At 34.9% G+C, this 13791-nt stretch overlaps 2 protein-coding genes across 4 annotated transcripts in view; both read right to left on the reverse strand.

The window, feature by feature from the left end:
• Positions 1 to 13791, reverse strand: part of LOC135847415 (zwei Ig domain protein zig-8-like) — a 216288-nt gene that overhangs the window by 55772 nt on the left and 146725 nt on the right. The gene's annotated exons all lie outside the window — the stretch shown is intronic.
• On the reverse strand, positions 2121 to 4336 carry LOC135847682 (uncharacterized). Its single transcript, XM_065367338.1, has one exon. It carries the CDS (start codon positions 4333 to 4335, stop codon positions 3427 to 3429), a length of 909 nt encoding a protein of 302 aa, XP_065223410.1. The 5' UTR covers position 4336; the 3' UTR covers positions 2121 to 3426.

The raw sequence follows: 13791 nt of genomic DNA on the forward strand, positions 1-13791 counted from the left end.
AGCACCACGCTAGCAGAATTTTTCTAGCATTATGCTAGCGATGGTTTGCTAGCAGATATGCTAGTACAGGTGTTCAAAATGGTGCCATTGGTGCTAGCATAGTCATGCTAGCACATTTCTAGCATATGCTGGCATACAATTGGCATAATTCTAGCAGGGGGACTAGCCTTATGCTAGCGTCAGTTTGCTAGCAGATATGCTAGTGCAGGTGTTCAAAATGGTGCTACTGGTGCTAGCATAATCTTGCTAGCTTTTTGCTAGCATATGCTAGCATGTGTATAATATGTATAATGCTAGAAGTGCATTAGTTTCCTTATAAAAGAATAGGGTACCTATTTTTAATTATGGTACGTTTCCCAAAAGTATCCAAAAATGGGCAATTGCCCTACAATGCTAGTTTAGAACTAGCATTGCACTAGCATCTTGTGCTAGTATAAACTGAGTGATTAGTTTGCCAACTTCACTCTTCTTAATTTAAATAAGAAACTGTATTGAGCTTATATTCGACTTGACTACATACTTCATCTAAGAGAAGTTAAGTGTATCATGGTAAAGAACAACGCTAGCAATTTGCTAGCATTATGCTAGCACTTGACTGCTAGCACCTGGATAAGAAGTCTTTTAACAAAAATCCAGCACCATGCTAGTACTTTGACTGCTAGCTTTACCAAGGTTAGAATAGCGCTAGCAGTAGACTAGTGCAAGTTTACCTGTGATTGTATTTCTAGCATGTAACTAGCAGATTGCTAGCATGCCTTTTGCTAGTTCACCTCATGCTAGCACCATTACAGGGTGCTAGCAATGCACTAGAGTAGTAGGTGGGTCACTTTGGGGCCCCTAGACTTTCTGGAGCCGGCCAAAGTGTCCCGTCTACTTTTTTTTCAAATTTTTTTGCATTTTTATTTTTTATATTTTTTTCCTGTGTGTTGACGATGTGTATTTTACCTAACCTAACTGAGGTGTGTTGTTGATGTGTATTTGAACCTAACCTAACAGAGGTGTATTGACGATGTGTATTTAAACCTAATCACCTCCATTTATAAGATGGAAAGGTGGTGGGGGTAAATTCCAAACTTGAAACGTAACCTAACCAAAACCAAAACCAAAACCAAACTAGAGACTATTTTTTTTATATTTTCAATTTTTTATTATTATTATTATTATTTTTTTGGTAAAGCCCTAAGAAGGACTGTTTAAATTTCCTATGTTGATGGAAAATCAACACTAAAAGCAAATCTAGATTAATATTTTTTTTGTATTCATAAGTTTTTTTTTTTTTTTTTTTTTTTTTTTTTGTGTAGTCCTAAGAAGAACTGTGTTGATGAGTATTGAATTGAAACTAAGTAAGGATAATTTTTTCAATATATCCTATCCATTTTTTCATTGAAATCAAATACCTTCCAATGAGGATGTAACCATCCGATTCTATATTTTTTTCCTGATTTGTACTCTCCATATAGAGTATAATCAAACTCCCCAAAGTCAATACATTCTATTTGTAGAGTTTTCAGATGAATCTTATTCCAAAAATCAATTCTTCTTTTTGTAATTGTTTTCCTAGCTGGTGGTAACTTAAGCAAACCATACTGTTTAGTGTCTATGTGAATTTCTTTTGCATTCCGCTTTGGCTTTATAAACGTATATATTACAACTTCACATTCTTCAAGTTTCAAGTCAAATATACTAGGAATAATATCCTTCTTGATAAATTCATCAGAATTATCCATCTTGTAAGAGAGGTAAGAGAATAATGAGCTCCTAGCTGAACTACAACAGTATTTATAGTTTTTTCAAAGCAACCCCCACTCTTCCACCAGATGCGCGCGCAGCATTTGTAAGTGAGGTTAACCCAGTCATGGAACTTCTTATTGCAGATCACCTTAACTGAAGCTAATATTTTTTTTTTGAGTGTAGGCTAATAATTTGAACCTAACCTAACTGAGAACATGAAACTAAACCTAACGCTAATACATTTTTCATTTTTTCAAAAATTCAGGATATGAATAACCAACCCAACTAAAACTAAACTTAAGACTAATACTTTTTTTATATTTTCAAGATTTTTATGTTTTTTTTTTTTCTCAATTTAGGATATGAATATCTAACCTAACTAAACTGAACTTAAGACTAATATTTTTTTTTTATATTTTTAAGATTTTTAGGTTTTTTTTTATTTTTTCTATTTTTTGGTGAAGCCCTAAGAAGGACTGTTTCGATGAGTTCAAATGAGTTGGCAGTATACTACTATACTCAATTTTCAAAATTTGGTTCTCTGCAATTCTTGTTTATAAAACTTTCCACTAATCATTTCACCATCCAAAGCTTTAATAATGTATGTTATGGGAACTGTGTAGTGTACTTTATCAACCACAAAAATTTCTTTTGTCCACCTTCTTGAGTACTTATTTGTAAATGTATATCTGTATGCAATAATTCTAACGCGGTCACCTATTTTAAATGTAGCTTTTGGCAATTTGAATTTTTCAATGCCATATAATCGCTGATAAACTTCTGACTCTGTCTTATGGTTTACAGATGAAGGAGTCATACCAATAGATCTATGTATATCCTGTTTATTGTACTCAGTAACAAGCTTTGGTAGAATTTTTATCCAATGATGATTTTGGTTGACTTCAAAATGTAGCTTCATTTTCTCATTCAGTGTTCTGTTGAATCTTTCTACCATGGCTGCTTTGATCTCAGTGAATGTATGGTACATGGTGATGTTGTATTCCTTCAACAATTTTTTGAAAGTAGAATTTACAAATTCTTTACCACGATCAACATGCAGCAATTCAGGTTTTCGATTAGGTCTTTTGGCCTTGAGTATTTTTCGAAATGCTTCAGTAACATCTTTTGCAGATTTTGATTTCAGAGGTATACACCAAGCATACTTGCTGAAACAGTCTATAACATTCAGAATATTGGTGTAGCCATCATTTTCTTTTTTATACTGAGACATGATCAATAAATCAGCTTGCCAAATGTGATCAATACCTTTGGTGATGATTTGGCGCGTTTTAAATTTTTTAATCACAGGTTTGTGCAATTCAAGAGCTAAATCCATTTTTCAAATATCAAAGTTCTGAAATCATATGTATTTATGCAGAAACTTCAAACACAAATGACCACAAATGACTTGACTTAATTTTTGATCTTGCTCATAATTATAAATTACCTTGGCTTTCTTTCCAAAGTAAACAAGTAGTTCAGCTGGTGGGGCAACACCAAAAGAGTCATAATATTCTACATTTTGACCACGTTTCACATATGCAACCCAATGAGTACCTGGACCAGAGCTTGAATCTAAATTCACAATAGCAGATTCATTTTTTAAAATTTTTGTTGGTAACTTATCACGCATGAATACACCTCTAAAGAAAGGTATTTTCAATTGAATGGCATACTCTGTCAATTCCAAATTATTTAATGGAGTAGCTTTTTTTTTTTTAGAAGTTCATCCAAAAGACCATTACCTTTAGGTTTCTTGTTAATGTAAACACCTTCACCACTTTTTGGTTTTTTATTGATGTAAACACCTGAACCTTTAGGTTTCTTATTAATGTAAACACCTTCACCACTTTTTGGTTTTTTATTAATGTAAACTCCTGAACCTCTAGGTTTCTTGTTGATGTAAACACCTTTGCCATCTTTTTCCTTACTTTTGAAAAGATTAACAAGAGCAGAAACAGCACCTATGGCTGTAGGACCATACTGAAGCATTGTTTTAAGGTAACCTCCAGACTTGACCTTTTCAACCTGAGCAGCTGATAATCTGATGGTTTTCTTACCACTGCCACCTTTTTTAAGATTTGCAATCTGACTTTTTGTTAGAGGTAAGTAGGACTCACTCATCACAGATTCTTTGGTACGTATAGTACTAACCTTTAGAGAAACACCTTTTTGTGCCTGTACAGCTGCTGCAAGTTTTTCTTGCTCTGCTGGTTCCAGAGATACAGGGTACTTTGTTAGCAAGCCAGCACCTAAAGCTCTTTTAGCTTTCATGGCATTAGTTGTTAACCATGCTACTGCTTTTTCACCAAAACCAGCATCATCAGCCAAGACCCTGTTCCAAGCTCCTTCTTGTAAATCATAATCAGCAGCATGACGATCATCCAAATTTTTAGATTTAGAATAAGCTATATCATGATTCATAGCCAATTCATCAAGTTTATTTATTGGTTGGCTGCCTGCATTCAATCTCTTTTCAAGCTTGGTACCTGGACCTAAATAATTGTAGCCAGGCATATGCATTTCAAATGGTAAATTATTAATCATAGAATTGATAATACCTCTGCCATAAGTAGGACTAGAAGTACCTGCTGGCTCAGGCATTACCTCCATGCATCTTAAATATCTTTGATAACGATAATCCATTTTCAAGTAATGAATTTTCTTCTGTTCATAAGTCTATATAACGTTTTTCAAAGTTCTTTGAATTCCTGAATAATGTTGACTATTTCATTGAGTAAAATAGGATTTGTGTTGCCAGATTGTATTTCACCCCACAAATGACACAGTCTTTCAACTAATTCATCAACAGTATTCCAATGAACATACTCCACAGGTTGCCCTGTATTAAACTTACGCAATCCAGAACCTTTTTTAAGATCTTCATCCTCATAAAATGAGGTATCATAGAATTCATCATCTTCATCGTCAGTTTCAGTTTCTTTTATTACAGACAGAGGTTGCTGTTGTTGTTTAATAATGTGGTACTTCACTAGCATTAGCCTGATTAAAGTTCTATACTTGTTAGTATTTGTAGCTTTATAGTATGGGCTATGTCTATCATTTTTACGCCTGTAAGCATAAGAACGTAACACAATTTGTTCATAATTGCTCAAATCTCTAGCATCATAATGTTGAGGATTTTCAGCAGTGAGTAATTCCCAAAGACCAGGAGTACCCTTATACAAACTTTGATCAGATTCCAAAAGAACATTATTATCAGGTGTGATTGTTAATTGGGAATTACCAACAAATAAACCTCTATTTTCAATTCTCACACCAAAGTGCTTATCAATATTTTTACCTGTTTTTAATAAGTCATTCAAAAGGAAAGGAATACCTTTGTCTCCCTGCACTTGTATAGACTTTGTCACATTTTCATTCAAAGTTTGCAAGGATTCTGTAATTGGTTTAAACCTTTCTTCCAGCTGAATACGTTTGGTTAGTTTACCAAATTTTATTTCTTCAAACTTTTGTTTCAATGCTCTGCCAGATTCTAAGTAATCTCTGATTGTTTTATCATCCATTGTCATTAGAATATCAACAGACTCATAGAACTCTATTTAACGTTTTTTCATCTAGTTGGTTGAAAACCCAAAGTAATTGCAATTTGTTCGCCTTGAAAATCAACCAACCTATCATTTTGATCAACAACTCTCAAATGCAGCTGATAAATGCTATCCAGTCTCACAATAGGATAATAACACAACGTAATTGGTCTTTCAATCATTTTCTCATCACTTTCAACTTTTAATGGGAATTCATAAAGTGTATTGTCATTACGTTTCAGATTATCAACATTGCATTTAATCAAATTGCATTTCACTTTGATGGTGTGCACGGTGAAAATCTGCACAGGTAAATCTGAACGATGTAGTTCATTTGGAGCCAAAAGTCTAGGACTAAAGCCCAATGTTCGACCAATTGAGTTTGCAGGTCTGAAATCAATATGCAAAGGACTTTTGATTTCCATTTTGAATGTGTTCTTATTCAACCTCAAGAAGGTACCAGTGTTTTTAATGTTATCCAAATTTTCAATATATTTAACAATATCTTGAATCTCATATGTACCAGTGGGTATAGTAAAGGGATATACTCCTTTTGTCTTTTTTGGAAGGTCATAAGTGAGACTTTCAGCATTGGCATTAATAATATTATTGTTTGTGTCTCTGATCTCTATAAACTCAGCCTGAGGAATTTCATTATCCTTATCCACATCCACATCCACAAAAGTTATATTATTATTCACTTCTGATATGTTGGGTATGTTGTTATAAGTCACAAAACTTTTCAAACAAACCTCGTAAGGTCCATTCAACTTTATACCATCCGCATATTCAAAATCAAAAATTGAAGAAGTTTCAGTCAATGAAATCTGAAATGCCATCTTGAAAAAATAAAATATTGAAAAAAAACTTCATTAGTCAATTCTATGTGATAACTTGATTGTTCAGAGGATTGTAAACTGCTTTACAATCCATAATCATGAGTAGGTGTACCATTCCTTTATCAGGAAAACCATCATCTCGAAAATTGAAATGAATTTTTGTATTTATCAAAGAATCTTTGATTACTTCAGGTTGATGAGAACAGTCAATAATGATCATTGGAAAATCCGTTAGGAATGTGATGTAATCACAGACTGGATCTTCTTCTAGTCGATTGTAGTAAGATTTGGGGAATGTTTTAAACATTTCAAAAATATTACCACATTTATTTTCTGCGTACTTGAGGTTCAAACGATCCTTTGGATACAGTAAGTAGTTGTTGATTTCCAACTGCACATTTTCAACATTTAGTAAATCAAATCTACCCATTTGTTTGTCAAGTTTTCCCACACCATCTTTTTGGAAAGCTATTATAGCATACTTAACTTTAGAATGAGAAACGGGAACATCCCACGTATATTCTGTAGTCCCAACAGGTAATGTTGTGCTTTGATACAACCAGTGACGAAAATACATTGTATAATTTGTACTGGTCAACACTTCTTTGTGAAGTTTGGCTTCTTTATCAATTCTCAGTTTTATGTGGCGCATACGCCAAATAATGTCTGTGAATTTGAAAGAAACTTTGTATTTTGTACCCTCCTTTGAGTAAAAACAATTATTGTCAGACGATGTACTGATATGAAAAATCAATGTTTGAGGTACGCGAACAAGACATTTACGATAATCTTCAAAACAACCCATCAATTCAGAAAGAGGTTTAATAATTGTAAAGTACCCCGAACTATTGATCAGACTTTTTGCTCCTTGATAAATATTCCAACCAGAAAGACTTTGAGCCATATTTGGTCTGAATGAAGCAAGACCTTTCATGGTTGTTGAAAAGCCTGGTTTACGAATATCATCAACTTTATGTTCGCCAACTTTGTATTCAATGAATTCAAATCGATGTAAAATACCATTCAGATCAAAATCAATTTTACTTGTATCAATGTTGGTGACAGCTGTAGCAGTACCATCTGTGGCTACGGTATTTACACTGATTTGACCAGTAAACACAAGTCTACTTTCACAAGGTAACGTAATGATATCTTCGTTATAAACTGTTATGGGAAACTCACCACCTGGTTGGTTAATATTCTCAGATGAAGGAGGTCTATAGTCATAAAAATCATAACGTTCAAAGAAATTGTCATAATTTTCATTAGCACGTGCCATAGTAATGATAATAACTTATTAGTATTAGGTACCTCTATGTATAGTTTTTTTGAACCAATTTCCTATATACCTTATCAAATTAGGTCTCAGGTATTTATACTTTCTTCAAACTTCTTTTTATACTTGCATTCATCACTCTCAACATCAATAACCAGAAAACCAAACTGTTCACGCCAACAATTGTTACACATTGAACGGAATTTCTCAAAAGTGACATCTGTGATGTATTCAGTATAAACTTGACGCAAATTCACTAAATCCTGCCTGAACAGTATAATGTAATTGAAATTTTCACGTATACCACTCTTTTTAGGTATTTTTGTGTATGCTTGACTCAAGTAAAAGCAAGAAATATTGCGATGTCTGCCTCTGAGGAAAAAATTTGCAACTTTATCTTGCTTTTCAGTCAACACATCATCAAAAATCACAATGGAATCCATTTCCAAATCTTCAGGTTCGGGGAGAGATTCAACTTGTAGTTCTTGGATATTAATCATTTGCTTTCTACTTTTCTTATTTTTATTGTGTCCAGCTATGAGTTCACGCAGTGTTCCATACTTTTCCTGGTAACTTGTTTTCGAGCATAGATACAAATTTTTGTATGGTCTCATGTGTACCAACATGGTAAGAAGTAAGTTTGATTTCCCAGAGCCACTAGGTCCAAACATACCGCAACGGATCACATCAGGAAACATTTCTACTTTACGTTGTTTTTTCTTAACTTGATTGTCGAAATTAATCACTGTTATCAAATTTTTCAATCTACGTTTATCCATTACCAACTGTAATATAATTCTTCAACTTTTCACTAAGCAATGTAACCATAAGGAACTGTGTCGAAATTATCACAAATCACACGTTTATCAAAGTTAAATCCAAACTTCTTTGTCTGATCTGTGTTAACCAATTGCTTAGTCTTCACATCTCGTACAATATTCTTATCAACAGTGATCACGTTTGGAAATTCCTTATCAATCATCAGTTCCATAACCGATCCGGTGATTTTCTTCGCATTGGTATAGTGTAGAGTGAAACCTTTCACCTTGAGACATTCTTTACCAGTGTTTGTCTTGTAGTAGTAAGATTTAGGACCTGAGGCTATGAATTTGGTAATGTAATCTCCTTTCAGCTCATCAGTCCACTCACCCAACAAGTCACCTGTTGTCACGGTATTGGTTCCATTGTCTACATATATTATCGAGTCAGTGTCGCAATAAAGAACTGCTTCATTTAATTTTGACAACTGATCATAAAGTCTAAGCCGGGCATTAGCAGTTGTGAAAGCTGCAATGTAAATATTGGTCTTATAGTTGCGTGCAACATATTGATCCTTGAATTTGTAATTCACTTGAACCATTTCCTCAGATAATGGAAACACGTGAACATTTGTCAGCTTATCATCTAGGAGAATTTTATAGAAACGACATGGATCTGTTATGTATTCGGTATTACCCATGTTGTCTCGCTGTCCAAATTTGCCCCAAAGTGAATTGAGGCATAGTTTGGCAACAGCCCTTCTTCCTGGATTATAGGCAATTTTGTCAACATCCAAATCAATACCTTGATCACGTTTCACAGCTGCGACGTAAGCTTCTTTGGTTGGATATGAGTGCTCACTAGATTCCAATTTCACTTTCAAGAAATAGGTAATGTAGTCTTTCCACAAATCAGTAGATTGGTCAAAATGCCACACTTCATATCCCATCTCAATAGCTTTGTTCATTTCTCGAGTAGACCAAGTACCTACAAATTCACGTTCTGCATCTGTGTGGGTACACCTAGGCTGATTATCAATGGCACATTTCACGCATATAGTGAACAATAATTTTTCACTCTTGCTCATCTGTACACGACATGGAAGGACTGGAATGTAAAGATCACGAGGTGGTAGAACTTTGCATTTAACAAATCCAAACCAATTTGGATTGTAACAGGGTGGATTCAAAATCTTTGTTGGATGTCCAACCAGATATAGATCATAATACATTACAGTTGGGTATAGTGAGCAAACATCTATATACTTGATTCTCCCATCAATACCATCAGCTGTCTTCTTCAATTTGAAGACTTCAGTACGCCCACCAAAGAATGCATCACGTGGATTCAGTGGCTCTATTACTTGGTTATTGATCAGGTAACGGTTCTTAGAGTATTCACGAGTCCTTTTCCACCGACATTCCCACATCTCAACTACAGTGTACCCCGCTCTTTGAAGCTGTTCTGTTCTCTCCACAGTTTTCTGGTATAGATCTCCCATGCAGTCATGATTCACCCTGTTAGTGGTTTCTTCATCATAGCAATCAGGACAGCCATGCCAGAAACAACCATGGAATTGGTAAACTGTGTTGGTTGCAGAATCAAAACCATCAACCTTAGCTCCACAAATCCTTTTTTCACCTCCATTGCCTGCATGAACAATATTAGGGCTATTGAACGAGTTTAACCAAGATACTGAAACCTTGGAAAACTGATCGTGAAACTCCTTATTATTCACAGCAATTGTATCAGGCTTCAAGTATTTACTTCTATACAAGGCCATACAATCACTGGCAATGGTGGTATAACAGAATGGATCCAAATTTCCACTTTCCAAAAAGTCTTCCCGGAATTTCAAACAACCACGACGCAGAATATCCACATCTGAACTACAATACTGAAACAGTTCACTTTTCATATCAAACTGGTAATGGTCTTCAGCCTTTTGTTTGTGCCAGTCTAGGAAATCTGCACGTGCTTCTGGTTTCATTCTGTCAGGACAATAATAATGTGTAGCTGGAATGTCTCCCACATAATTTTCATTTTCCTTTGTATTGAAGAGATGTGGAAAGTAACCTTTCTTCAACTCAGTCAATCCAAAAGTTTTTGGAAATTCTGCTAGTGGTGAGGCAATAAAGTTATGGCTGTCAATTATTCGTAAATTGAGAGGGCCAATCTTCAACATCATCAATTTACTGCCTGAAAAAATTGTCTTTGGTACAATTGTGTTCTTTATGCAATATTTCAAAATGAAATAACTATCATAACCTCGAGCATAGTGTGCAATTGCAGTGTAATCTTTGTGCTGTTTATCAATGAGCCATGCACAAAACTCATCATTTGATCCAAACCAACGTATGTTATTGTCAAAATCACGTGCAATGATTAAGTTAGGTACATGTTCACCTGTTTCTTGTTGACACTCATAATCGAAAAATATATATTTTTCAGTATAAGTGCACTGTTTATTCTCCCATTTGCACCAGCTGGGACCACAATTCTTACACTTGTATGCACATCTACCACCCTTTGCAGGAAGTTCTTTTATATAGCATTCATGTACAGCCATATCAACATATTGTTCACAATTTTTACAATTTGAATAACCACATTTATGGTCAAGATCCAAGCGGCTAACAACATTGCTACAGCCAATACATTTGAATTTTTCTTTGCAGACAGTCTCTTTATGCTTTTTCAGGCATTCCATGTTGACACAATAGCGGTTGCAATCTGTACAAAGAACACGTTTCACATCGCTGTGTACTGGTTCATTGCAGAGCTTACAATTTTCAACTCCAATACAATTATGTTTATCTGGATTCTGATACCCTGAACAGCAAATGTCACAGAAGTATACACTGCCATAAAACCCTTTCATTGAATTTATTGTATCAAAATGATTACCATCCTTATACAGATAGATTTTCATTTCTTTATCAACACCACTATAAATTCTAGGGTTATTAACTATGGCTTCAATGACCACAATTTGAATATTGAGAAATTCTTCAATAAATTTCATGTTGGCAATGCTTAAACCATTTTCACATGTGAAACCATCCACAGCATACCTATCGACCAATTGTTTATACAATTTACGAGCTAATCTGGTTTGAATGGGACGTCCTTTTCGTGTATTCTTAATTTGTGAATCAGTCAAAGTTTCACCCAAAATTTTCTCAGTATGATGAGTCATACCAACAATGACAGCACGTAAACCACATAAATTATCATCATTTCTAATTTGATTGATACTAGTCTTGGTATGCTTGTCTCTGACCAAATTCAAGATCTTGGATCGACCTTCACCCCGTGGGATTTTGATTGTTTGAATATGGAACTTGCATGCAAAAAGATCCACATTTTCATCCGAAGTCAAAATTTGTTCCAACTTCTCTTTCAATGATTCAACATGGTCTTCTGTTTGAAGACCTGTTCGAATAGGTTGATTTAGAGTAGGGTTTGTAACCTGAAGGTCAATGAAATCACCAGGTAAGAAACCAGATTTCTTCTTGGCATATTCCATCATTTCATTCAGTGCTTTTGTAATGAGATCTACTCTAGGTAGCTTTTCAATATTATTTCTCAATGTGATTCTATGAGAATGATCTGTTAAACCAAACTTTGCTCTTGTCAAAGCATCAACAAGAGTAACATTGATGTATTGTAAAGCTTCAGTACCTGGTGGTAGGTCTTCATCACTTTCACCATCAGTCTCATCAACAGTAGCATCGGCAGAAATTTCAGTAGATGGAGCATTCGTTTTGGATGTAGAAGCAATAGTACTGGTAACATTACCTCCTCCTCCTCCAATGTATACTCTTTCTACTTCTTCTTCTGCATTAACTGAAGGAACCACAACTCTCGTATGTGGTTCTAGAACTGGAGTTGGATCATTATTTGAACCAAAAAATATATCCAATACATTTACAGGTTCTGGTGGTTGTTCTTTGATAAGGCTGGGTAAAAGATTCTCAGGGAATAACTCTTCAAGCAATTCTCTATGAGGTTCAGGAATTGAGTCATCACCCAACTCCATATCTTCAAGAACTTGTTGTAGAGTATCTTTCTCTGGTACCTCTACCTCAACCTCCATTGCTAGCTGCAGTACTACCTGGTCTTCTTCTTCATCTACCTCCATAGCTGCAACTAGGTGTTGGAGTTTATCTACAGATGGTGGTGGTGGTAGTGAAACAGAAGGGTTATCATTATGCAAACGGATTCGTTTATTACTCTTACTTGTGCAGATATCATCTTCATCATCTGTATCACAATAGTCAACTAACTTAAAAAGCAGATTTTCTGTTTTTTCAATTGTAATACTAGAAGACATTCTTTTACGTTTTAAACTTTTTTTTGGCCCTACTTTATCACTAACTAAATCTAAAGTATCTAAACTAGCCAAGTAAGGCCCAAGTCCTGGTTGTTGCCAACCATTTCTTGGTGCAGACTTATTAAATAAAGTATTGCTAAATGGGAAAATTTCCCCTAAATTAAAATTATCATTAACTATACCTATACTACTATCTAAAGCTAACACCAACTGCACCTTATTCATATTGAAATAGTTCTTGATTCCCTTCTGCTTTGCCAAAGCCCTCAATTCAACCACTTTGTATTGATTATAGTTAATACTAGGTGGTTGAATGGGAGCTGCAGCTTCAGCAGCTGGTACACAAGCACTATTTGAATCAAATAAAGTGCTGTGAAAAGGGAAAATATTCCCTAATACATGGCTATTTAATAAATCAAGTAGCTCATGCTTTTTCATCTTGTAATGAAAACGAAGTGTGCTCTTCTTCGCTTCATTACGTAGTTGTTGTACTGTGTAGCCCTGAAAAGGACTAACCACAGTAGTGAAAGCTTCAAGATCTGCATTCATATTTGAATTGAAAGTAGGCATATTATTACCAGTCACTAAGAGATGTTGACAGTAAGACATCCTGGAGCACACTGAGCTCTCTGTCCTACTTCACCTCTATATACGGAATTTTTATACCCTCCCCTCCCCCCTCCAGTTCCTTCCTAAGCTATCTGCTTTCTGATTGGTTGATTAGATTTACCCATTAACCAAGCACAGCATAGCATAGTTATAGGTGCATTCCCTTCAAAGAATTGTTAAGAGTTGTTTTACCCTTACACATTTCAATAAGAAGTTTATCTGCACACATATACCATTTGCTTCAGTAAATCATCTACACAGCATAGCATAGGTATAGTTGCATTCCCTTCAAAGAATTATTAAGAGTTGTTTTACCCTTACACTATTCGATAAGAAGTTTATCTGCACACACACATACATTGCTTCAGTATACTAAGATTTAACTGCATTATGAAAAACTGAATTTCAATCTGCACACACACACACACAGCTGCATAAATCATTAAAGATTTTACTGTATTGTGATTGGTTGAATTTCAGCCAATTAGAAAGCAGATAGCTCAAATAGATTTGAGAAAAAACTATAAATACTGGTTATATTGCTTCAGTTGATCATTTGCTTTTCAGCTGTCACTCTGACATGTCCACATATAGACACACACAAGAGTGCAAAGCTGTAGATGCAGAAACGATCTGTGAAGAAGACAAATTTGCCAACATGTTTTGTGTAGTAAGTTTTTCTCCTTCACAAAT

This window comes from Planococcus citri, chromosome 5 (genome assembly GCF_950023065.1).
Source record: "Planococcus citri chromosome 5, ihPlaCitr1.1, whole genome shotgun sequence".
NCBI classification, from domain to species: Eukaryota; Metazoa; Arthropoda; class Insecta; order Hemiptera; family Pseudococcidae; genus Planococcus; species Planococcus citri.